Source organism: Malaclemys terrapin, chromosome 7, assembly GCF_027887155.1.
Source record: "Malaclemys terrapin pileata isolate rMalTer1 chromosome 7, rMalTer1.hap1, whole genome shotgun sequence".
Taxonomy (NCBI): domain Eukaryota; kingdom Metazoa; phylum Chordata; order Testudines; family Emydidae; genus Malaclemys; species Malaclemys terrapin.
Window position 1 is genome coordinate 18882521 of NC_071511.1, and position 27808 is coordinate 18910328.

Sequence of the window (27808 nt, forward strand, 5' to 3'; positions counted from 1 at the left end):
GCAGGGAGTGAGCCTGCTCTCTGGTCATTTAGATGCTAAGTAATGCCCCAGGAGAAGCTGACTGGAGGCAACTAACTGATCAAGCTGGTGGGCTGGGTGGGGCAGAACTCAATTGGCCCCCTCAGACCAGGGCTGATAAAAGATATACAAGAAGGAAGTACAGGGGGAGAGAGGGAGGAACAGGGCTAGCTGAGTTGAGTCATACAGAGGCCTCAGAATGGGGAGACTTCTGTTCCCCTCAGGTCCTGCTGAGAGGGCTAAAGACCAGCCAATATTGTAAATAGGTGGTAGCATGGGAGATTGTGGTGATCTTGGTGAAGGGGATTTGAAATAAAGTTTCACTGAGAGCACACCCAGTGGAGTCTGTGCAGTTTCTGAAGGGAAGAGGACAAGGGCATAGTGGGGCCCTGTTATAAGGGGATGTGTCATAAAAGACTTCTTATTCTGTCTCCATCTGTTGGCTGGGAAGAATTATAATTGGAACATTTGGACTGGTACAGAAGATCACAGAGAACGTTTCCCTTGGTGAAGCTAACAAGTATTGCAGGGTGGCTTCCTGGAGATAGATATTTCCACCCAAAATATTCTAAAAAGATAAATGCAGATCTGCACTCACAAAAGCATTCCCACTGTCTCAATTTCTAACCCTGATTTCTATACTGGGAACATAATGATGGAATTTCCACTACACAAGTATACTCAGTTAGCATTGTCCTGGGAAAGGCACAATACATTGCCTGCCCTAAACTGTTTATAGTCTGCCGAGTGCTTTAGATTTTTACTGCTCTGTAACTCCTCAGTATTTAATATGGGGACTAATTAATAAAATGCCTACCTGTACCGCTCCTCTTGCAGAGCCTGCATTATTAACGAATAATCCCTCTGATAGTGAGCCTTAAGGTTCTCAAAGGATTCTTCCAGTCTTGCCTGTGTCTCTCGGATCTCTTGAATCTCATGTAGTATTGCATCAAACCCTGAGCTCTGCATATCCAGAGTGTTTGTTTTGGAGCTAGAAGCTCCCACTGGACCCCCTGTGGTGCTATTAGCTCCAACTGAACCAGATGTGGCACTTGAACAGTCCTCCTCACTACCATATTTTGGGCTTGACTGAAAGTTATGAATAACACCTAGAGTCTTCCCATCTTCCTGACCCTCTTCCAAAGAGTCCTTTAGATTAGCAATATTGTCCGCACTCCCAAATTTGTTCCTTATCAGGGAGGCAATCTCCCGGGGTTTGGAGACCACAGCCCCTGCTGCCGAATGTGTGGCTTGGGAGAAGCTGGAAAGCCCACCTTTAACACTGTCTACAACTCCTTCACTAAAGCCAGTGACCTTTGCTCCCACATCCTTCAAGCCCTGGTGCATATCCCTGAAGACATCCTTTGGCTGCCGAGGGATTCCATTTTGTTCAACCTCACGAAGCTTCCGATGGTAGTGCTCTAGCTTCTTCTGCAGCTGCAAAATGGTTTGGGCCGATTTCTGGTTCTTCTTCTCAAACACTTGCTTGATGCGGGCGCTCTGCTGCTTGTCAGCATTGTTGGCTAGTTTCAGGTATTCTGCCACATTGTCATCCCGGGCTGTTTGCTCAATTTTGATCTGCTCTGTCAACTTCAGTATCTTCTGCTGCAAATGAGTGATGGCCACTTTTGTCCGCTGTGGATCCGGGGTCCCATCAACAGAGTCTGCATTGATGCTGCCATCAGTGCTTGAGGCCACTGCATTAGGGGTTTGTGCTAGGCTGCTTACTTCTGACCGCTCGATCTAGACAAAGGGGGAAAGAATATGAAGGTTAAACATTGGCTCTCCTAATTCAAAACCCATCCACTTTGCTGGGCAGTAACAGTCAATGATCATAAACTGTATTCCAAGATCTTCAAAACTAAAAACTTTATTTAGAGTCATTGATACTGCACAGAGAACTCTACAGTACACAAAGTTACTCTAACTTTGATTTTTAAAATCAGTCATTTCCATCTCATCACCCACATTTCATTTTTCCATTTCGCTTTAATTCCCATCCTACAATGTGGGGAGAAGAGCATTTGTGAGCCCTATGTTGTTCCTGGGCATCTAAAGGGATGATGCTCAAAAGCCACCTCAATCAATTGTGCTAAAAAAATGATGCAGTCTTCAAAAAACCAACTGCTTAAGGAGGGTTTTTTTTGGTGGGGGGGGAGGAGGAGGTAGAAGTAGGGACTGATCTATAGGATGTAGTGTATCAATGCTGGGGGAGAAATACAAAGAAAGGAGAACAATGGTAGGCCAAAAGCCACATATTTCAAATACATTATACTGAACAGAGGCAATTCCTGACAACAATTTTTATTGCTGCAATAAATGCAAGTGACAACACTGCAATTCAGAGAACAAGAAATAAGAACTACTTAAGGTAGGCCATTGAAAATATGCACATGTATACTTCATGTTCTCAGCTCTGCAAAACGTGCTATTATCATAACAAGAAAGCATTCAAATCAAGTCCTAAAGTGAGTGCACACCCTCCTTCTCCTGCAGGGGGAACAGATCATGTCCTGAAATGCCAGCGTTTCAAAAATATAATTTACTTGGACTCTTTAAAACTCTTAATGCCTTGCAGTAAATAAATTTTAAACAATTATGGGACAGAAAAAGTGCCAAGCCTTGTTTCCATTCAGAACAGGAACGGACCAGTGCCCTTGAGTTGAAGCATCACACTTTTCTTTCTGAATTCAGACTTTATTACTATAGATTTTTTATTCTGCCAAGACTAAGACTGGTTTGGATCATACAATGAAATGAAGTGAGTTGAAAAACGAGCCGGGGCAGACTGTTTGCCATCTGCAAAAAAGTGCGATTGGTAACTATCCAACATACCAATAGCAATAAAAGTGAATGGGGAATTCTAAAGTATTTCTTCTCAGTACTAACAGCACTTGTTAGTCTCTAAGGTGCCACAAGTACTCCTGTTCTTCTTTTTGCGGATACAGACTAACACGGCTGTTACTCTGAAACTTAGCACTTATATACACATTAATGGCAATTTGCTTAGTAACCAGAAACAGACTCCAGCATATTCGCCTTTGAAAAAATGTCTTAATGTTGACGAAAAATAAAAGCATAAAATTTATTTTCACTACAGAATCTCCAATATCAACAACCCATGTTCTCAGTGTTTTTCCTGCCTCAGTCTTGTTTCCGTTATCTGGTCCCTTTCAACATTCTTACTGTTTGTATGCACTTTGTAAGGGGACATCACAACACATCTCTAAGTGTAGAGCACCAACCACTAGTCTGTCCAAGACTTTTCACTTTAGAAGAAAAGGAAATTGACAACTCTTTGTAGTTAATCAAAAGAAACTAACAACTAACTGATGCACTGTTACAACTCTTCAAGGAGGTGGAAGCTGATTTTAATGTAGGCTAACATTTTTGAAAGTGTCAGATTTAGGAGTCTAGACCCATTTTCAAAAGTGACATGCATTTAGGATTCTGTTTAGCTCCTAAGTGCCTAAATCACTTTTGAAAATGAGACTGGCTCTTAAATCTCTTAGTAACCTTTGAAAATTCTACCTGGTATCCTTAAAATTGACTACCAAGTGTATACAGTATGTCTGTACACAAACAATGATTTTTTGAGGAGAGACTACACGACTTCCGACCCCTACAGGCAGGTTTCCTTTAACATCTTTGAACAGGTATATTGATTTAAGCCATAAATGTTCACACCCCATGGATTTGCAGAGATGGCAATATATAGAAGCAGACACTGAAGTTATCCGCAGGAGGAAGCAATATAAGTTAATTCACAAAGCAGACATATACTGATCTACATTGGCAACAAAGTGCAAAAGGAGAATGAAGAAGAGTGTTTGTTACATTTAGCTTCCTAATAAAGTGGAAAATACTGAACCCTTAGAGTTGAAAATCTCTTTAGATTTTGCACTCCCTGCCCTCCACCCCGCAAGTACAAGAATGTGCTGTCTCTCATCTAGCCTACCTTGGCTTTTCTGAGCTGCAATAAATTTTCCCAGTGCATGGCTTCCACAAAGAAGAGTTAACATGCCTACAACCGCTCTACTAAAAGCCAAGCTCTTGTTCTGATCTGAGTCCAGCAAAACTAACCAACTGTCTGAAGGTAGCTCACTAAGTCACTACCTGAAACCATGAATCATGTAATTACTCAGTAACTCCTCCCCTTCAAGAGGAAAGGCATTATCCCTGCATCAGGCTTGGGGGTGAGAAATAAAAACATGACATCATCCAAGGCATGAAAAAAATATTAAAGGGACAGCTCATTTTTATAGCATTCAAAGTAAAGCATTAATGCAATCCTGCACATGAATGGCAATATCCAAAAGCATGAATTTCCATCTTACCCACTGGACTCGGTTGTGTAATTATAGAAGAGCAATCCCATTTTCACATACAACCTAGCTCATAGCTGCTGCTTTGTATGGAGCAAAAAGTGCTAGAGATATAGACAATGCAAAAGTTTGCTCTCTTTCTACCAGTCATGCTCCTTCCCCACAGCTTATGCTGTAAAACAAGCGTCACACAAGACAAAGGTCATGACAGAGTCATGGCCATACAGAACAAATTACCTAACTCTGATAAGAGCAGTATTAATACAGCACTGCTGAAAGAAAGGTCACAGCACTGTTTATTCCTGCGTTTGCCATGCAGGACACCAGCATAAAACAAGTTAGACAAAGAGAAAACAATGGAAAACACGTTTAATTTAATTAGGGCTACTATTTTTTGCTGCTTCTGATGACAGCACTTGGCCCAAACTCCTGGAGGGAAGTTTATTTTATAAAGCCCATTACACCCTCTAGAAAATATTTATCAATGAGCAGGGCAATTATAAGCCTCCGTTTTCCAGACGCAGTTCTTTTCCTGCACAGCATTCAATACATTTCCTCGGTCACAGTGAAGAAACAGTGGGGAATGACACTCAAACAATGCAGCTTTTAAAACTCTCTTTCTTTGGAAGTCCAACGTTTTTCCTTAGAAGTCCCTGGGGCTGTGTATTTCAGGAACCTGGTTACTAGGTAAAATGTAACTCCTGCTCTGTCCCCTAGACTTGACTGCTTTCTTTATGCCAGAGGGCTTTTTCTTTCTCATTGCTCACTGTAATCTGTTCAGTGCTCTGTGCCTAGAATGTATCAATTTACTAGCCCCTATTTTTATTGAAGTCTCTCATCTGAACACAATGAAATGGTGGAATGTAAAGAAACAAATAACCATGAATAATACGAAAGCTCAAACAAAGGACAAATGAAATGTTTGCAAGAGTGAATTGCTTTGAGTTGCCATTGTTAACACAGCATTCCCAAACTGGCCTATCAGTTATTAATAACTAATAACGTCTACTTGTAACGCATTCTGGAGATTAAAAGTACTACATAATGTTCAATAAAGAACACTTCCCTTGGACTACGCAATTTGTCCCCCCCCCCCTTTTTTTTTTTTTTTTTTTTTTTTTTTGAGATGGGGACACTGAGGCTGAGGTTATGTGACTCAGGAATTTGGGCTCAGGGCTGGGAAACAAAACCATCCTTTTGCCACTCCCTTCATGTCCAGCATTTGTACAAAAGGAGGCAAACAGTAGTAACTTATCCATTTAAAACAATCTAATCCCTTTCTCATTCTTGAAACTTTGTTGTACAAGCTGCAGGAAAAGCAAACAACGAAAAGCCCATTTCATGTTTGTTTCTAGACTTTTTCCACCACCAGGTTCTTATGCGCTAGTACAATGCGGCTGTGTTTGGTACAGTGTTTTATAAACTGCTTCCACTGGAATAAATAGAATCAGTGAAACATTTCTACTGGACTAAAGCGTTTAAAAACAAACCTGCATTTTGGGCTTCATGTGACCTTTAAAGCTCTACGTAAATAGGTTGTTAGATTTGCAAAGCATGGATCACAAACACTATAATGGTGCTCATTCTTTTCTCCCTGACTAGCCTGCTGACTGTCTTAAACACTTGGCAGCACTCCTCACTAGTCTATTTAGATAATTATTTTAATTCAATTTATATCTCAATCTGTAAACACCACAGGAAACATTCCTGCATTCATTTTAAGAACATGCACTTTGTCAAGCACAAAAAAAAATATCTATTCGAATAGATAGATTTCCTCCCTCCATGAAGTTTAATATACCTTTGACACAATGCAGTATACATACAGTAAGTTGTAATAAATACCCTCCATCAGATAGGCAGCACTCTACTGCACTGTCATAACACAAATTAGTGCTGGGCAGGGTCACTAGCTAGTAACCTAGCACTGAAGTTCACTGTATTATTACACAAAATCTTGTCTGACATTTGGAAGTTTAAGTGTTTGACGTTTCATTTTATGTTCTAAAGGACTCTGGTTGCTGGAAACCTAGGAATATTATTCTTCAGTCTGGCGTGACTATGGAAATAGCTACTGACTGAAGCAACCTTAGTCATAGCAATTGCTTGGTAATCAAGAGGGGATACTTTTTTTTTTATTAAAGGTTTCTAGGCAGCACCAAGAGTTAGTATTAATCTGTTCTGCTAATGGCACATAGGTTAGCAATACTACACAGAGAATATTAAATCTCTGCGATACAGGCTTACATGTATTTTGGAAGAGTATATAATTAAGTTTCTCTCCTGGGAATTTGTGATTTTCATCAATCTTTCCTTAGGATTGTAGCTCTGATATCTAATTACCTAATCAAGCTGTATATCGAACATGGCCCTTGTGCGGGATCCCAAACCGAGTCAACAAATACTTTATGTGCAGTTGTAGTTCAGTTTACAATTTCTCTCACTTGGTACTTCTGTAAGAATGTCAACACAGCCCAGTTTACTCAGCGTGTTGATATGATCTTATCACTCCTCTCAAATGCCTTATACAGCAGTTTTGCAGCTCCAGTGAGAGGAGTCTTTATTAAACTGTTCACAAAGATTTACCCTTATTGCTGGAGTAGGGAAAATACCAAGTGCATGTGAAAATGAAAAACTGAAAACTAATGCAAAATTCTCAGAAAATAATGGTTCTGAAAGAGATCAATTTCTTCCATAAATTAAGACGGTCTCTCTTAAGAGCACAAGGTGCAAAAAGTGAGCGGTTGTGGAATCTATCCAGGACATGAGACACAAACCTGTACAGAGCAACACAATTATGTTACAGTGGAGTCACATCTTACACAGGGGTTAGGTTCTAAAGTCAGCGCGTAAGGCAAAAATCGCATATAGTCAAAATTACCCTTGAAAATCCCTTAAATCGCCCATAAAGTATAGTATACTGTACATGGTTGTGTATACAACCCTGTATAGTAATATGTATAAATGTATAATGTATACAGTAATGTACAGTATATAATAAAAAGTACATATGCAAAATATAATTTTATAGTACTGTATTTTTAATTACAGGGTGTAATTACAGGGGGTCGTCAGGGCTTGATGTCGATCCAGGAAACGGAGGTGACGGAGAGCGAGTTATAGATGAAGTGGTTGGCTGTGGTTCAGCTCGAGAAGTTGATTGCGTAGGCTCGTCTGCTGCTGGCTGTTTTTCCTTGAAAAACATGGTGACCGGCAACTGTCGCTGTTGTCTCTTGAGCTGCTCAAATCGTCCGTAATACGTCGTGTGATTTTGAGACTTCGTTCCATAGAGGGATCGTATTCAGAAATTAAATTATTCGAGTGTTTCGCTGCTTGGAACACTTCGGCAAATTTATGAAGATTCCAACTTGCTGGCTCTTCCGGTTCGTCGTCGTCATCTTCGTCTTCTGTAGATGATTTCATCAGTTCCTCTAACTTTTCGTTAGTCGATGTTTCTCTATGGCTCTCAATTAATTCTTCAATTTCTTCCTCAAGGATGTCGACAAAGCCATCACCACCCACTTGCCTGGCCACCTGAAAAATGTGTTTCACTTCTTTGTCAATGGTCGGGAAACCCTTAAAATCTTTCACATTCTTTCCATAGGTTTCGCCAACATGCATTGACTGTTTCAGGCTTGATTGCATTCATTGCCTGTTTAATATAAGTGATGCAATCGGCAATGTTGAAGGACTTCCAACACTATCACATTAAGATTGGGATCAGCATCCATAGTGCTACGTATCTGTGAGAATGTAAGCCTTGTATACGTGGCCTTGAAACAGCGAATCATTCCTTGGTCGAGAGATTGGAGGATGGAGGTGGTATTGGGCGGGGAGAAAGATGACTTTAACGTAGTTATGTGCAAACCGGAGTGCCACAGGGTGGCCAGGAGCATTGTCTACAATCAGCAACACTTTAAAAGTCAAGTCCTTTCTCTTCAAGGTACTGCTTGACCTCCGGAATGAAACACTTATGGAACCAATCCAGAAATAATGCTACCATCACTCAAGCCTTTTTATTTGATTGCTAGAACATAGGCAGGAGATTTTTGTTCTTGCCTTTTAGGGCACGGGGATTTGCAGCCCTCTAGAGCAAGCCTGGCTTTATTAAATGCCCAGCCGCACTGCCACAAAACAATACAGTCTTTAGCTGCTTTGAAGCCAGGGGCTTTTCTTTCTGATTTCAAAATGTAAGTGCGGTTGGACATTTTTTTCCAGAAGAGCCCAGTCTCGTCAGCATTAAAAACTTGTTCTGGAAGATAGCCCTTTTCTTCTATGATTTTCTTTAATTGTTCGGGGTAGGCTTTTGCTGCCTCTTCATTGGCAGATGCAGCTTCACCAGGAGTCTGCACGTTTTTGAGACTGAAGTGGTTCCTAAAACTGTTAAGCCAACCTTGGCTGGCTTTGAATTCCTTCTCATCAGAAGGCTGTCCCTCTTTGGCGGGAGGTTTGAACAGCGCGTAGAGGCTAAGAGCCTTTTCATGCAACGTGTTGCCATCGATAGGCACACGTTTACGATTCATGTCTTCCAGCCATAAGTTTAATGCCTTTTCAGTCTTCACTAAGGTCTTATCACGCACCTGGCTTGTCACCTTAGCAGTTATTGGAGCACTTGATGCCACGGCTTGATGAATTTCTCTCTCTCCCCAATCTTGATGGCACGGATGCTAGATTCGTTGCGGCCATATTTACGCGCCACGTTGGAGACCGACATACAGTCTCTCAATAAGTTCAATACAGCCAGTTTTTTCTCCAGTGTTGGAGCAGATCGCTGTTTCTTCGGTTGAGTACCAGATGAAGTAGTTGGCTTGAGTTTAGGGGCCATGTTGTATGAAAAATACGTATCTTTAAACACTAGAATCACACTCAGCACAGCGAGATGCTCACACTATGAGAGGCATTCGGGAACTGAGACTGACTGAGGGAACAGCAGATTCACATTTCCCATCTCACGCTCACTCCAGGGCATACGCTCATTGGGTGGAATTGCCCGCACTATTTACAGGTATCTTGTTGTTTTTCTTGTGTCCAAAACTAATGATTTAGGATTACTAAAAAAATCTAACCTGGGTGGATGCTATGGGGATGCTGGTGGATGGAATAGAATATGTTCAATGTGAACACCTGAAAGTAAGTTAACATTCAATTGCTCATATCTCAAATGTGTTTCCCCAATGTCCTAATAAGTCAGTCCAGACAGGCTAGTATGACCTCCTACCAGCATATGAAGACAAGAAATGTACAGCTGTTAAATCCCCATTATTAAAAGGGAACTGGGCCACGTGAGGACCCCAGTTCTTTCCCTACTTCCTAGCAGGTGGAGATTGTCTTCGGGATGCCTTAGCTAAAGAGTTTAATTCATTGTTAATTCCCCCACTGTTCAAATTGCCAGGATTACTCCCCTGCAAGAGTTTTTCTACATATCTACTCCACAGTGCAGAGCCTATGAAGAATCAGTTTTTTCCCCTCATCCCCCCCAGTCTTTCTATAGATTATATATACACAGAGTCTTATTTACAGTGTGGTGGGTCTTCTTAAAAAACCTTGGTGGGAACATTACACACACACACAGGTACCTGCTGACTCATTGAAAATCCAGACTTACTTTGTTTCCAAGTAGGGCAGCTGGCTTTAAGCCAGTAACAGCAGTGCTCCGGGCACACATGGTTTTAGGAGCCGTTTATTGCAGCTTCTATTCCCTCTTCTCTGCTTGAAGCTTTGAAAACGTGACCGAGAAGTGTCGTGTTTCTTAGAATAAAAAAAACTAGGGCAAGGTGAGAGAGGATCTGGCTGTTGCAAAGGGAAGGATGACTCTGCTGGGAGCAGCTCTGGGAAGGTGCATAGCTAGTTTCTGAGCAGACTGGACTAGTCATGTCTCCTGATGATCAAGATCTCTCCTTACATGATAAACATTCACAACAACTAAACACTCAAGTGTTTGCACTGTACCGCCTTCTCCCCCCCCCCCAAAAAACACCCAGCGTCTCCCCACCCCCTGAAAAAAACCAACAACCCACACCACAGAATCAGAACAGAAGTCATGAGTCTGATTTCCTGCTGAAACTTCCCCTCTCTAATGAACAAATTCATTAAAGTACATTTAAGACAACGGATACACAGTAGGTGGAGAGAGAATCAGAGGATTGGTATTGAAATTCCTAGTAGCCAAGAGCTAACAAATTCACAAGGAATAGACAGACTGACTTATTTCCTCAAAGCATACAGGAGGGTAGAGACTCTTGGGATCCACTGATGGTTAAGAGGCAGTCAATCCATTAGTAAAGTGAGAGCTGTAATCACCACCTTTAGGGGAACAAAAATTAAAGAGGCGAAAACTCCTCTGATCAGGTCTACACTACGGACCCATATCAGTATAACTACATTGCTCAGGACTGTGAAAAATCCTCAACCCATAGTGATGTAGTTATATTGACTTAACCCGCCCCCCCAGTCCGTGTAGACAGCACTATGTCCCCTGTTCACATAGCTATCGCCTTTCTGGGAGGTGGATTAACTAGGCTGATGGCAGAAGCTCTCCTGTTCGCACAGGAGCATCTTCACTAAAGTGGTGCTGCTGTAGCACTGTACGTGAAGACAAGCCTTTTTCATGTTTAACTGAATCGCCAGCCTACAACTCTTTAAAGAATCACGTCTGCAGTCACACCTCCTCACGTTGTAATCTCATCTATTCCCCAAAGCAAAGGTGGTTAGGGTCAGATCAGTAGCTAGCACTACTTAACCAGGGCCTCAGAGTCATGGTAGCGACACCTGGAGTAGCAGTCTTTCAGGCGAAATGTAAAAGTGTGGTCCTGACCACTTATCTTTAGAGCTCCCATGGTAAAGTTCTGCAGTAGTTAAAACTGACAACCAAATGTTCAGTGTGAGTAATTACATTCTGCCTCTCTGAATTTCCCCTGCAATTTCAACTGTTGTGTAGTGGCACTGTGCTATGAGTTGACACATTCTTTTAAATGCACTTTTAGGCTAAGTCTTCACTGCCAAAAAGATAGTGTATTTTTTAAACAAGGTGGGATAGCTAATACCTGTTGCCCTGAGGTTTAAAAACAACGACAATGAAGCCCAAAAACCAACAAAACAAACTTTTTTTTTTAAGTCATGAAGACAAAGCCTGTGAAAGTAGGAGACAACATACAAAACCAACAGTTATTCTATTCTTAAGAGATTACCTGCTTTTAGAGAGAACAAAGTATTACCATAAAATCTGATAAAACTTGTTTCTTTGAAAATATTTTATTCATTACAATAGACAGATTTATCTTTCCACCTGTATAAATCACATAGCCCATTTTCTACATGCAATTAGAAATGCAGGTGTCCCCAGGGAACAGTAAGGTTTGTGTATATAAACTCAGTTTTTAAGCTCGGTTTAATTAGCTTTTTACAGCAACAAGGGGAAAAGATAATGCTGCAATCCCATTCCTGGGAATCTGGCATAGACAGACAGATGGGGGTGTGGGGAGATAGACAAAAATGCCAAGATATGGTACTAAAATAATCAGTTATCTGACATTAGTCAAAAGACCACTGATGTCCAATAGATTGAGTGCTTTCATCATCTTAAAGATTTAAAGTACCCTGGACAAGAAGAAAGTGGCTATGACTGAATTCTAGCAAAGCTGAAATGATTGCATTAGACAGGCATTGTAAATAAACAGCAGCAGCTTTCTGATTTTTTGGCAGAGAGTTTTCAGAGGGCCAGTGCAGGACACACTATCAATGTATATGTGTGTTGATGTTTTTTTATTAGGGCTGTAGAGGATCAGGAGTCAATTGTGGCCAGTGTCATTACCATTGCCACCACCTGACTAAGACACTTCCTCTTGCATTCTGATCTGGTTACTGTGAGGCATGGGTATGCAGTATTATGCATGAGTCACTATATGGGACTAACCTCCTCACAGTCCCAAGCAGCTGCTACAGGAGGTAAAAACAAGGTAAAAGGAAATTCTGTTTACCTACTGCTTTTCTGTGTACTAACTGCTGGTTGGAACATGGGTAAACTGTAAGGTTCCAAATGGATTCAGACCCAAGTATGTTAATGCCTAGCTCTTATCTGGAGCTCTCCAGACATTTTTATAAATGAGGTCAGTATTATCCCATTTTACATAAGGGGAAACTGAGGCACAGAGGGGCAAAGTGACTTGCACAAGGACATCCAGCAGCCCACTGGCAGGGCTAGGAGTAGAACAGTCTCTTGAATCCCAGACAAGTACTCTAACCATGAGGCCACACTGACCTCCTGGATGTTCCATATATTATTTTAACCTTTAAGAACACTGAGAACAGGGCTATTTATACTGAGGTAGGTTAAAGAGGAAGAACAGGTACAGCTATATCTCAACTCTCCTGGCATTTCTGAGCTTGAAAAATCCCTCTGAGCTTGAGAAATGATACTTTATAAAGGGTCTCACGTTTATTTAAAATAAAACATATACCAGGCATGGTCTCTGATTTAGCTTTAGTTGCTTTGTTCCATTTTAATATCAGTATTTCTTATTTTGGCGAGCAATGTTCCTTAAAAAGAGAACTTTTCACATCTTACTAATTACATAATACAGTTAATGAAAAACAGGCAACATTAGATATCCATTCAACAAACCTCAAGTGCAACATGAAGTGGTATTCTCTTTGAAGATGTCACTGTTCCCTTTGAATGAGTAATGAACCAATACTCTAGTATGGCTCTAGGGAGTGCTGTGCTGTGCTTCTGGAGGTGCAGTCTCACCCTAGGTGTAAGGGTATGTCTACACTACGGGATTAATCCGAATTTAGATAATTCGGATTTGAAAAACAGGTTGTATAAAGTCGAAATGGATGCGGCCACACTAAGCACATTACTTCGGTGGTGTGCGTCCAAGTACCGGGGCTAGCGTCGATTTCTGCACCATTGCACTGTGGGTAGCAATTCCATAGCTATCCCATAGTTCCCGCAGTCTCCCGCGCCCATTGGGATTGTGGGTTAAGATCCCAGTGCCTGATGGGACAAAAAACATCGTCGCAGGTGGTTCTGGGTACAGCCTCACCTCCTCCCTCCCTCCCTGCATGAAAGCAACGGACGGCAGACAACCATTTTCGCGCCTTTTTTCCTGGGTGGGTGAACACTGCAGACTCCATACCACGGCAAGCATGGAGCCCGCTGAGCTCAAGACAGCAGTCATGAATATTGTAAACACCTCGCGCGTTCTCGTGGAGTTTATGCTCAGCCAGGACCAGAAAAACGAGGCGAGGAGGCAGCGGCGGCGGCAGCGCAGCGACAAGCATGAGGAGGACACGGACACGGATACAGAATTCAGTGAAACCACGGGCCCCGGAGCTTTGGAGATCATGTTGTTAATGGGGCAGATTCTATCCATGGAACGCCGATTCTGGGCAAGGGAAACAAGCACAGACTGGTGGGACCGCATAGTGTTGCAGGTCTGGGACGATTCCCAGTGGCTGCAGAACTTTCGCATGCATAAGGGCACTTTCATGGAACTTTGTGACTTGCTGTCCCCTGCCCTGAAACGCCAGAATACCAAGATGAGAGCAGCCCTCACAGTTGAGAAGCGCGTGGCGATAGCCCTGTGGAAGCTTGCAACGCCAGACAGCTACCGGTCAGTCGGGAATCAATTTGGAGTGGGCAAATCTACTGTGGGGGCTGCTGTGATGCAAGTAGCCAAAGCAATCACTCAGGTGCTGCTACGAAAGTGTGTGACTCTGGGAAATGTGCAGGCTATAGTGGATGGTTTTGCTGCAATGGGATTCCCTAACTGTGGTGGGGCAATAGACGGAACCCATATCCCTATCTTGGCACCGGAGCACCAAGCCACCGAGTACATAAACCGCAAGGGGTACTTTTCAATGGTGCTGCAAGCACTTGTGGATCACAAGGGACGTTTCACCAACATCAACGCGGGCTGGGCGGGAAGGGTTCATGACGCTCGCGTCTTCAGGAACACTACTCTGTTTAAAGGGCTGCAGCAAGGGACTTACTTTCTGGACCAGAAAATAACCGTTGGGGATGTTGAAATGCCCATAGTTATTCTTGGGGACCCAGCCTACCCCTTAATGCCATGGCTTATGAAGCCGTACACAGGCAGCCTGGACAGGAGTCAGGAGCTGTTTAACTACAGGCTAAGCAAGTGCAGAATGTGCATTTGGCCGTTTAAAAGGTCGCTGGCGTTCATTATTGACTCGCTCTGACCTCAGCCAAAGAAATCTCCCCATTGTTATTTCTGCTTGCTGTGTGCTCCACAATCTCTGTGAAAGTAAGGGGGAGACCTTTATGGCGGGGTGGGAGGCTGAGGCAAACCGCCTGGCTGCTGATTACGTGCAGCCAGACACCAGGGCGATTAGAAGAGCACACCATGAAGCGCTGTGCATCAGAGAAGCTTTAAAAACCAGTTTCATGGCTGGCCAGGGTACAGTGTGAAATATTTGTTTGTTTCTCCTTCATGAAAACCCGCCCCCTTTATTGACTGATTTTCTGTAAGGAACCCACCCTGCCCCTTCCCCCAGCTTTCTTTCAAACCAAATAAAGTCACTATCATTTAAAAATCATTTATTCTTTATTAATAGATTAGAAAACGAGGGAGGGAACCCGGGTGGTATTTGGGAGGAGGATTGCTGGGAAGGAAAAAGCCACAAAGAAAAGCTTAAAAAAATGACAGCCTTTTGCTTGGGCTGTCTACTGGGGTGGAATGGGAAGGTGTACGGAGCCTCCCCCCCCGCGTTCTTACACGTCTGGGTGAGGAGGATACGGAACATGGGGAGGGGGGAGGGTGGAACAGGGGCTGAAGCGGCAGTCTGTTTTCCAGCAGCCGTTCCTGAACCTCCACCAGACGCTGGAGCAGCCCCAGCGTTGCATCCTTCATCCTCTGGTCTTCCTGCCGCCACCTCTCATCTCGAGCGTCTCTCCTCTCCTCACGTTGGTCCCTCCTCTCCTCACGTTCACTGACTTCTTTCCTCTACTTTGAAACTGTTTCCTTCCACTCATTCACATGAGCTCTGTCACTGCGGCTGGATTCCATAATTTCAGAAAACATCTCGTCTCGCGTTTTCTTCTTACGACGCCTTATCTGTGATAACCTTCGGGATGGAGGGGGGAGGCTTGAGGAATTTGCAGCTGCTGTAGGGAGGGGAAAAAAGAGAGAATCGTTTTAAAAGCTACATTTTGCAGAACAATGCTTATACTCTTTCACGGTGACCAACACTGTTCACATTACATAGCACGTGTGATTTCTGTGCAAGGTCGCATTTTGCCTCTTAATGCTGAGTGCCTGTGGCTTTGCTGCTAGAGATCACAGGTCTGGGCAACAGAATTCGGCTTGCATGCGGCCATGGTAAGCTTCTGCCCTCCTTTCCCACATACCAAGCATAGCTTGTAGAGTGCTGCAGAAGCCTGGCCAATCTAAGCCAGTTGGGGGGGGGGGGGGGGGGGGGGGCAGTGGGGGTGGGGCTTGTCTGGGCCCCTTCAGGCAAGTAGAGTGCTGCGGTTTTTCTGTTAACATTCAGCAGCACCAGAAAACAAACTAACCACCCCCCCCCCCCCACCATGAATTCTCTGGGATGATCACGGTACCCCTCCCCCCACCGCGTGGCTGGTAACAGGGAAGATCCCTGCTAGCCTAATGCAAAAAGCTCTGGGCCAATTCCCCCCCTGCGCTTGGCTAACTTCAGGGAAGGATTTCTTTTCAGACACAGGCAAACAGCCGAATAGGAACTGCCACCTCTGTCCCCTTAATTAAGTTCCCGTATTTCAACCAGGTTACCAGGAGTGATATCACTCTCCTGAGGATTACACAACAAGATAAAGAACGGATGTTGCTTGAATGCCAGCAAACACCGGGACCATACGCTGCCAGGCTTTGTCAGGCAATGATACCAGATTACTTGCTGCAAGCATGGCGTGGTCAAGTGTCCTACCATGGAGGAGGCAATAAGGATGCACTGCCCAGAAACCTTCTGGCAAGGCTTTCGGAGTACCTCCAGGAGAGCTTCATGGAGATGTCCCTGGAGGATTTCCGCTCCATCCCCATACACGTTAACAGACTTTTCCAGTAGCTACAGACTTTTCCAGTAGCTGAACTGACCGCGAATGCAAAGTCAGGCAAAGTAATCATTAAAAAACGTTTGCTTTTAAAACAAGTTTTATATTTTAAAAGGTAAACTCACCTGAGGTCCCTTCCATGGGGTCAGAGTCTTGGGTACTGGCTTGGGAGGGTACTTCAGTCAGGGTGATAAAAAGATCCTGGCTGTTGGGGAGAATGGAGTGCTGTGTGCTCTCTGCAAGCTCATCCTCCTCCTCCTCCTCCTCTACCCCATCGGCAGAATCCTCAGGCATCGCTGATGAGACTATCCCCGACCCAGAATCCACGAACACAGGTGGGGTAGTGGTGGCAGCCCCCCCTAGAATTGCATGCAGCTCGGCGTAGAAGCGGTATGTCCGCGGCTCTGACCCGGAGCGACCGTTTGCCTCCTTTGTTTTTTGATAGGCTTGTCTGAGCTCCTTGACTTTCACGCGGCACTGATCTGAGTCCCTACTGTGGCCTCTCTCCATCATGCCCTTGGAGATTTTTTCAAAAGTTTTTGCATTTCGTCTTTTAGAACGAAGTTCTGCAAGCACTGAATCCTCTCCCCATACAGCGATCAGATCCAGTATCTCCCTCACGGTCCATGCTGGTGCTCTTTTTCGATTATCAGCCTGCATGGTTACCTGTGCTGATGAGCTATCTGTGGTCACCTGTGCTCTCCACGCTGGGCAAACAGGAAATGGAATTCAAATGTTCGCGGGGCTTTTCCTGTCTACCTGGCCAGTGCATCCGAGTTTAGATTGCTGTCCAGAGCGGTCACAATGATGCACTGCACTGTGGGATAGCTCCCGGAGGCCAATACCATCGAATTGCGGCCACACTAACCCTAATTCGAATTGCTAAAATCGATTTTGGCACTACTCCGCTCGTCGGGGTGGAGTACAGAAATCGATTTAAAGGGCCCTTTACATCGAAATAAATAGCGTCGTTGTGTGGACGGTTGCAGGGTTAATTCGGATTAAACCTGATAAATCTGAATTAAAGTCGTAGTGTAGACCAGGCCAAAGACTGAAATCCTGACAGCCCGTGGTTGCTGAAAATACTATAACACTTGTTGCAGATTAACAAGAGTTAACCCCAATGCCCTGTGCTAAATTCCAATTAGTTTTTGTAGCATTCCTAACATAGGACAGAAATAACAGCATCTATCCCATATATGACGGTGCATCTCTATTTGACCATCCAACTACATACTGCATGAAAAAGCACATAGTAATCCTTCTCAATGGGAGGAGATATGCAAATACCAGGGATTACTACAAATCAGCTTCAAAACACACAATTAAATATAATTTGTGATCAACAGAAGGAAGACAGGTTCTTCCCTTAGTTGAGCAATAGTTGGATTAAGATGGTACCAGCCCTAAAGACATCACATTTCTAAGATTAACAACATGTGAGAAAGAAAGAAAGAAAAACTGTCAACCTCCATGCTAGAAGTTTTAAAATTGTGGTCTACAGACCACAGGTGGTTTGAAGAGAGCTGGCTGATCACATAGTGCTTCCTCATTTGCCACTGCTAAACTGAATTAAAAGATCGCTCAAATATATTAAATGCTTTCCTAATATTACTTTTCCATGCAGGCAATTGCTGTATATGCCACAGGGATGTTATGCAACTGTGAATGGTAGTAAAGGTACTCCATAAGATTGTGAAAGGAAAAGCGTGTGGTTCACATTATGTGTGTCCTTAATATGAAAAAATCTGAAAACCTCTGATCTATGGAAACAGTTAATCTCAGCTCTGCAAGGCTGGCACAAATAACCACATTCAAAAGTAAAAGTAAAACAAACTTTATAAGCCACCAGGAAGTCTTTGACATATGCATCGAGGCTAGTACATTGTCCATCCTAGCTGAAGTCAGGTCACTTGTGTAATAAAACCCTTCTCTTCAGTCCCAACTGCATTCCACAGAGAAGTAATGAGGAGATTACTTACCTGTAATTGGAGGTTCTTCAATGTGTGATCCCTATCTGTATTCCACTGTGTCCGAAGTTGGAGAATTTGTGAGCCAGGTGCATGCACGGACCAATGGACATTACTTTCAAATTCTCCAACTCCGGACGCATAGTGTGCAGGCGTAGCCCTCTCAGTGGACTACAATAGGGACCATCACTTGAAGCAGCAGCATTTTTCCTGCAAGATTTCACTTTGTGAGAAGCCTTCTTGGTATTAATTATTATTATTAATCTCAATAAAAAAATGTCATTGTGCTTTGGTGCTCCATCTACTCAGATTCTAAGTCAGAAATGCAAATAGTCTGAGGGGACATTATGGCTCACCCGAAGTGGTTTGAGAAATTCTTTGGCTACTTCAGCGTTTATTCAACAGTTAGCCTTTTGCTAGAACATGGAAGATACCCCAGTTGGTATCCATGACAGATAGGGTTGCAACAACCTACAGGCTAGGCATTGTGTTGGTGCTCTGTGATATCAAAAAAGGATAATCAGAAAATGTCATGAAGGTGGCTGGCTTCAGATGGAATAGGACAATTAAGGTGCATTCATGTGTGTAACAGTGAAACATCAGAACTGAACACAGCCCTGGTCTGAAGGCACAACACAGTAGGTGTGACACTTCTAGATTTTAATGGAAACAATATTCACATGAACTACAGAAGAGCAGCTTTGTTAGTGTAAGGCGCTATTCAGAGTCTCATTTTTATTTCACTTTTTTAATGCTACACCTGCTTCTTGGAGGCTGCTTATTAAATCTGCACAAAATATCTCTAAAGGTACGAGGACCCTCCCCCCGCATCACAAGTCTTTGTTTGTCCAGTGCAGAACTTCACACGTTCTCAGTCACCAGCCTTCCGGTTCATTGTTTATGAAACACCCAGACTTAATCATTCTTAGATTCTCCATACACATCAAGGAGGGGCCCTACAGTATAGATGTAAATAGTGGGTATGAATGAGGAAATTTCTGTTAACATGCAAGTCTGGATCACTGCAAGAACAGGTTGAAGGTCTAGAAAATGATAAAGTCAATGATTCACGGAGACATTCTTTTAACAAGGTTTTCCACACAATGCAAAGGAACATACACAACCATATCTTAAGGCAAACTGCCGACAGATGTACGGTGAAACAGGAGTTCCTAAAGGCTGAGTCTTCAGCACCCCACACATTCTTTACAGCTCCACACTATAACATATTCCATTCCACTTATAGAGAGGAGCCTTCGGTAAGTCAGCATCTAAGAATTGTTTTGAGCAACTCCCATTATGATCTTTACATTCAAATTCTCAATATATTCAGATCTAGAAGACAGAGCTTGCTAAATCAGACATGTGAACAGAAGCATAGACATGAGAGCCTTGCTAGTATTTTTAATACTCAGGCTAGTCAGTCAGGTCTAATTGGCATTAACAGGACCTCCCATAAGCAGTAGCATTCTTTGCCTGCAGCCAACTGTCCCTCACGGAGGTATGAAGTTCTTTCCTATCTTAGAAAAAGAAAAATCAGAAAAATTGCTTCCAATTTGATTCTTTTGCTTGCCCCAGCTACATAGTATGCGGGACCAACAACTTAGCACCAAGAGGAAATGGCTTTGTAATTTATTCATAGAAACTAAATGACCACTAAAGCAGTTCTATTGTATATGGTGCTTTACATCTTCAAAACACTATATAGACATTAATCACGCCTCAGTATCTCTGCCTGGTAAACATTTATCACCACCAATTTACAGAAGGAGGAATGACAGAAGGTACGTAACTAACCAGGGGCATAAGGACTACTTGCCCATCTACATTATAGGCAAAAATTTTAATAGCACTTAAATGAACTATGAGATGTAGGCTCCTAAGTGCCTAAATCACTTTGAAACTAGGACTTAAGCAACCTTGAAAATTTGCACCCTACAGTTTTAACTGTTGCGGGAGCCAGTAACAATATAGCTGTCCTGACCCAGTCAATAACTGGTTCTATTTTGTAATGTAGACATGCCCTAACTTGCTGGTTTAAGTGACAGAGCAACCAGCTTTATTTTCCATAGATTTGCAATGTACGAGAGTTCCAGAAAGGGACCAATATTTGAGCATTAGTAAGAGAAATGAAAGAAAAAAATGTTTAATGTTGCTACTGCCATGACGTTACCTGTCTGATCAGAAAGAATTACCTGTGGTGTCAGTTACCACATAACCAACACATTTCACATTTCTGCAGCTTTACTTAGTGCACTAACACACAAACACACTGCACAAACCAACCAGTACACCCCACATTAAACCTGGTTATTTCCTGGCTTGTTGAGGTCTACAAATCTGGTACCCCTTGGAAGATTCTATATTTTTCTCACTTCCCACTTGGCTGAAGCCCTGAATCTTGGTCACCATTCTTCTGGTCTAAGACTGGAATGGACTCTTAAGAATCAGTCACTACTAGTTGCTAGAAGGTAAGAGTTGAGTGACAAGAAACACCTTCTCCCTGGGGAATATATATGGTTCAACCACTGCCCAAGAAGCAGAAGCAGGTGGGGTGTGTGGAAAGGGATGAGACAAAGGTGAATATTTATTATGTAGGTGCTATATAGACATAGGATGAGACATGGTCCCCACTCTAAGGAGAGAGGAAAGGGCACAACATACAAGTGTTCAACAGGTGATTATTCACACACTTTACATTTTTAAAAATGATTAAAACTACCTCCAAATACCCCGCCATTGAGGCATGATCAGCCAGTTTGACTTCTTGTAGGTGTCACAGTAGAAGTGGGTCTTCAGGAAGGTCTTGAATGCACAGAATAATGATTTGGTGGATCAATTCAGGAATGACTTCCCATATGTAAAGAGGAGTGTGGAAGAAAATCACTGGTGATAGGCGAACAAGTGGGACATTAAGACTGGCATCATAGGCAACAAATTACAAGAATCTAGAGGTAGATAAATGAGGATAGAATTATGTGCAGGGCCTTGAAGGAGCTTAATCTTGGAGAGGAAAGAGGAAGAGATCGTAATAGACATTGCCAGAGCAATGGACAAGGAATATTATCTTAGCAGCTGCCTTTTTTTTTTTTTATTTATTTTTTTTTTTTAAATCAACCGAAGGGAAACCATGTGGGTGTCAGGAAGTCCAGGGAGCAGGCGGTTACACTAATAAAAACAGGAGAGGAGGTGGATGAATTTTAATAATAGGGATGGTTATCTTGAAAACAAGTCCATTTATTTGAAATACAGGGTATAATCATAGGAATGACTACATAAAATGGCACTCTTTTCACTCATTTCCGTTTCCCTTGTGTATCTGAGACGTATTTGCTTAATTTACTGACAAAACAAAGCTTTTACTGCTGCTAGCTTTGCAGAGCCAGTACAGTCTATTTTGTCTCACACATCAACCTGCTATCTAATAAACTAATGCAGAATATTAGTGGTGAATGTGTAAGGCATAGTAAAGAACAGAGCTTGGTTTTCAGATTGCAGGCTGCAAGTTAAATTTGACTTGTAAAATGAGTGAGCAAATTGGATATGGAATTGAATATCCAACTTCACAAGGTCATTTTTACAGGATCATTTTACACAGTACAACCACACTTAAAACAAGGGTTTGTCCCCCTTTAAAGAGGAGTCTTCTCTGTTGAAATCTAATTTGTCTTGTTATGTAACCATTTAATAGATCTTTTCTATTGCAATTCATCTCTGACAAAGTAGTCATTTTGAAGAGTTCAACTATATTTCCATACATTTTTTTGTTTGATACATGGAGAACTTAATTTTAGAAGTCTTCTTTCTTTTGCAGATATAACTGTCATTTAACGGAGCTGCACAGTAACCAAAAGCCATTCCCTAACCTTATTTCTGGGTTAATGTAATCAACAAATCAACAAAATTTCTTTTTTTGCCAGGAAGCTAGGCAATAGTTTGGATACTGCAGAGGTTCCTTTACTACCAAAATCTGCAGTGTTGTTCAAGCTCTAAATGCTGTATGGGAGCCACACTAACATCATGCTAGTGTCATGAGATAAGGAAGTGGCAAAGAGAAGACTAGCTCAGCTAGTCAAAGACAATGGAGAGCTAATATATGCCACTACAGCACAAAGAAAAAGCCTGCCTGTCAACAGCTCCTCCTGCTGGGCTGCCACACACTTAGGCCTGGTCCACACTAACCCCCCACTTTGAACTAAGGTACGCAAATTCAGCTACGTTAATAACGTAGCTGAATTCGAAGTACCTTCGTTCGAACTTACCGCGGGTCCAGACACGGCAGGCAGGCTCCCCCGTTGACGCCACGTACTCCTCTCGCCGAGCTGGAGTACCGGCGTCGACGGCAAGCACTTCCGGGATCGATTTATCGCGTCTAGACAAGACGCGATAAATCAATCCCAGAAGATCGATTGCTTACCGCCGGACCCGGAGGTAAGTGTAGACCTACCCATACATATGCCTTTGGAGACCTGAAAGGGACAAGCCATATTTAATGAGGAAGTTTCATTCAAGAGACAGGAGTCTCCAGCAGAGAAAGGCAGTGGAGAAACTTGTTTAAAAGTCTACAGTAAATACTATATTAACTGAAAGCTGAAATCAATATATTTACTGCAAACTATTCAATATATTTACTGCAAACTATCTGCAACAAACAAAGGCAGATTTGGAACTCCATCTCAGGAGGCCCTGCTAAGAACAAGTACTGTTGCTAATATTAGAAGAGGATCTATGAACAAGCAGGAACTGTGCAACAGAAGCAGTAATGGGAACAGATTCTAAAGCTGTATTTAAGGCAATATGGTGTGAATCTTCAGTCTTATATAAGATCCAGGTGTTGTATTCACTAGGAACAGACTGATGTATCCAACTGTAGTCCAGCAGGTATTTCCCCTGAAACTCCCCCAGAAACCTGAATACAAATAAAATGCTAGTGTCAATGGTAAACACAAAACCCTTCCCTGCCTCCAATCCACCCCCCATAGCTGCTTCCTGGCACAATTTCAGCTCTCAATTTTTGTTTTAACGGGTACTAGCAGTAGCCACCTCTACATTACTTTTATTAAAGAGACTGACAAATACAGTAAGAGAAAGAAAATGCGCTTCTCACGAGAACTGGTTGCTCTTAAAGAAAATGATGGGTATAGGCAGTAAGTGGGATTAGATATATATGCCTCAAACACAACACTAGCCACTGCTTAAATATGTGCATCATGTATTTAGGGACTGTTAATAAATCCAAGAAAATATCCCCTCCTCCCCCACATGGTAAAACCAAAATGTCAGGCGCCTGTGTTTCTCCTCCCTCCTTCTGTACACTGGAGTCACAGCAGATCAGAGAACCACTGGCAAGAACTTATATACATTTTTCATAAACGATCAGACTCCCAACCCCCGCTACAGGTTTCTCATACAGTAAATGTAAGTGGGGAATAGGTCTTGCTGTAACACACTTTTGTGGAGGGGGCAATTCCTGACTACACTGCTTATAAAGGCCAAAGAATTACACATTTATTTGTGAAGGTCACCAGGCACTCTGAGAACCCAGATGCCAATTTCTTTGCCTAGTGTCAGATATGATTCTGCAATATGTTTATGTCCTCCTGGAAATGCTTTTTACACAGCTGAAAAAGCAAAGCATGCATTCATATTTAAAGATACGTCTGATCAAAATACCCCCTGTGATACTGGGCTGCTTTTACTAGCCCTAGATTTCATCCTTCATTGTACTATGCAAGCACATATTTGATCTTGATTATAAATTGAAACACTCACTCAGACAGAAGCCTTTTCCATACTTTCCAGCTTCCAAGACGAATAAAACTAGATATATAAAAATAAGACCACAGAAATATAACCGTCAAGCCTGGAGGAAAACACGGTTTCCAAGAATAATGCTATAAATGAGGTCATGTGCTACTGTACTGGAGATTTAAAGAAAACAGCCAAATAGGATGCACTGATGTTCCATGATCTTCTCACCTTCACCGGCTCGCAGAAGTGCTTGTCGCAGCACATACAGGTACAGCAGCACCACATAAACATCACCGCATGGCCAATCTGCAAAGTCCTCCTCAGTGCTAGGTACTGCTTGGACAGTCTCCCACACTGACTACACTGCTCCCTACATCTGAGAGACAGAGGGCTCTGGACACTTGCTTTATAAACAGAAAGCCTTTGCCAAAACAAGCATCACTGTGTGCAGACCTCCAGTGCTGTTGATGCAAATGGTTACACTCAGCACTCACGCACAGTATATGCCTCTCTCCTCCAGCCCCACTGGGAGCATTTTGTTTACATACAAAAGCATCAGGATTGTTAGATTTAAAGCTACAGGGCATTCAATTCTATATTAATTACACTACACTATATTTACACTATATTTTATTTCTGCAGCACTCTCAAAAACACTGAGAAAGATAAACGGACAAAGTAAAAACATCAACTGACAAGATAACTGGCATCCCCGAGGGAGTGCAAAATATTGGGTTTACAAGAAAATTCTGAGATAGGCTTAAAAATACCCCCAAATATCCACCCACACAGCAGGGTATAAATTACACACCCCATTAAATCTCAATTGAAACAATTTTCAGCAGATTAGTTTGACAGCACACCAGAAAGAAACTCTGGTATGAAGGTAACATGGTCTGGTGCAGGGTTCTCAAACTTCATTGCACTGAGACCCCTTTCTAGCAAAAATTACTACACAACCCCAGGAGTGGGGGGAAATGAAGCCTGAGCCTGCCCAAGCCCCGCCACTCTGGGCAGGGGGGGCCAAAGCCGAAGCCCAAGGGCTTCAGCCCATGTGGGGGGCCTGTAAACTGAGCCCCGCCACCCAGGGCTGAAGCCCTTAGGCTCTGGCTTTGACCCCGGGTGGTGGGGCTCAGGTTTTGGCAAGTCTAATGCCAGCCCGGGCGACCCCACTTTGGGGTCCTGACCCACAGTTTGAGAACCGCCGGTCTAGTGGGCCAAGCACAGACCAGGAGGAAAGAACTGAGTTCTAATCCTGGCCCTGTCATTGATGCAGAGCAAACTTTGTCAAGTCACTTAATCACGGTACACCTCAGTTTCTCCGTCTGCTAAAGGGGATGCTTCAACACCATTGCTTGTTACAGTATCTCCCCACCCCAGCCATTTTCTTCCTCCAGACCTCACACCAACTTCATCTTTATTAAAAACAACTTTTTTTTCCTTTCTTGGTCTTTGCATCTCCATTCCGTGGTTGCTCCCCAGCCCAGTCCGTCACTCAGCCTGCTACTTACTGCTGGGAGTGGGAGGCTCATATTAGTGGCTCTATGAGGTTCAGACACATGCTGTTGATCCTGAGCCGTGTAGACTAACCTAGCGTGGGCAGTGAACTGCTGAAGAGCCCACGGTCCAGAATGTGCTAACGGCTCCTGACTCCAGCTGTATTAGGGACCAGCAGGAAGGGAAAGTGGGTTACAAGAGATTGCCTCTGCTTTAGCCACAGCAGCATATTTGCATCAGAGTGGATTCGAGGACATACAGCTTTTCCCAACTCTTTTGCTTCTCTTTTCTGCTCCTTATCCTCTGGACTACTCTGCTGAGCAGCAGATACCCTCATGCGTTATACAAGCGTGGAGTATATTAGCCAAGCTAAAACACAACTTTGAGCTTTTCCCCTTATGCTGTTTTGTAAAATCCATGTAATTCTTTGTGCCGTGAAGAAAATCTACAATTAGTTTATAAAAAGGAGACAACACCCCAGCTAAGGGGCAAATTCTAGAATAGCCCAGCATATGAGCAACGAGAAGGAAAACATTACATGGGGAAAAATTCACTTTCAGCTTTCAACTGCGGGAAAGAGGAATTAAAAAAAGAGGTTTGGATGTATTCTCTTAATGCACGTTTATTTGATTTGAGATGGTACTACTAGATCAGCACTCCGGGGAAGGAGCACCAAGTGCCTGAAGGGGGACAGAGACCAAAAGAGTGGTTGGGGTGGCAGCAGCAGGAAGTCTGTTGAGATTCAGAGAAAAAAACCCAGACAGTATTGTTATAAAGCAGTTAAAAGGTACTTCAGCTTCACGGAAGCTGCTGTAAAATTAGTTCTCAGGTTGAAAGCTTTTATCTAGCATGTATTCTTCATTTTGAGTCAGAAAAAATGGGGACACTGAGCAAAATAAATTAGTAGGCACCCAAAGCAATCGTATGTTATGGGCCACCTATTTCAAGCCCAGACTCAGAATGGGTGGTTCAACACAGAGTAGTTGAGCACCAAACCTCTGTGTGTGTAAAGGTAGGCATGCAAGACTGGAGACCTGGTGGACACCTGGTTCTTGCAAACTCCTGGATGCAAAGCCTCCTCATTATTACATTTCTGTTTGGTGAAAGTTCAAACCTTTAATTGGGATTGTCACAAGAAGATGACCTCAAAGAATTCCTATCAAGCTTTCAAACAATGGCGTCTGTGTCTAAGTCCTGCTGTGCTACTGTATATTGAACTTAATGCAAGAATTTCCTTATATAGAATGATATACACGATAGCAGGTACTTGGACAACAGGTGAGTTCTGTTGCTCAAACACTTTTTCAGAAAGTTTAGATGTAAAACTTCAAATTTCTACTTCTGCCTTGCCACCAAGTCACCTTAAATGTGGCTAAAAAAACATTATCTCCAGTGAGAATAAATATGATTAGTAGAGAAAGGCGACTTAGGCCTTGTCTACCTGTAGTGTTTACTCTAGATTAACTATTTCAGTTGGGGGAGGGTTATTTTTCTATTGAAATAGTTAAACTGATATAATGCCCAATTGTGGATGCATTCATATCAGTATAAAATTGCCTTATACTGGTATCGCTATTATTCCCCCTTTCTACAGGAATAGCTACCCCTTTGTACACAATGCCATTGACTCCTAGAAGTTGTTTATACCATGCAAAAACCCACTAGTTGGAACACTGAGCATATAACACTTGTACAGCATTGTGTGTCTACATACAGCTGCCGTCTTGCGTGTTTTACAAGTGCTGATTGCAACACTAGGAAGCAGATCTTTACCATAGATTAGTTGCCAATTTTGGTTGGATGTATTCCTGGAGATTTCATCATGACATAACCTTTAATTAAAGATTAATCTTAAATTCTTGGAGACTCCAGGCCAATTCTTGGCAACCCTACTGTAGGTCTGGCTATGCAGCACAGTCTACAATGGTTTCATCTAGTCTGAACAGGTAGAAACAATTACTGCAGCTGCACTACTTCAGTTGGTCTCTCTCACCTCATTCTACACTGCATTGCCACAACGCCCCTCCTTCCAGCAACAGTGTAGGGGAGCTTCAGTAGTCAAACAATGGAAAGGAGTGGCATTCACTCTACATTTATACAGCACCTAGCAGAATAAGGAACCAATCTTGTTGGGTCTCGGCACGACCATGATAAAACGTTAAATAGTAATATGAAAGGTTGCCATCAAAATGGTTTCA

The 27808-nt window shown here is 42.8% G+C and overlaps 1 protein-coding gene across 2 annotated transcripts in view; it reads right to left on the minus strand.

Moving 5' to 3' along the window:
• Window positions 1-27808, minus strand: part of TMCC1 (transmembrane and coiled-coil domain family 1) — a 200536-nt gene that overhangs the window by 15068 nt on the left and 157660 nt on the right. For both annotated transcript variants that reach the window (XM_054035730.1, XM_054035729.1), the window contains one exon: window positions 836-1761. In XM_054035730.1, coding sequence (XP_053891705.1) covers window positions 836-1761 — 926 coding nt within the window. The remainder of the gene's footprint in view (window positions 1-835; window positions 1762-27808) is intronic.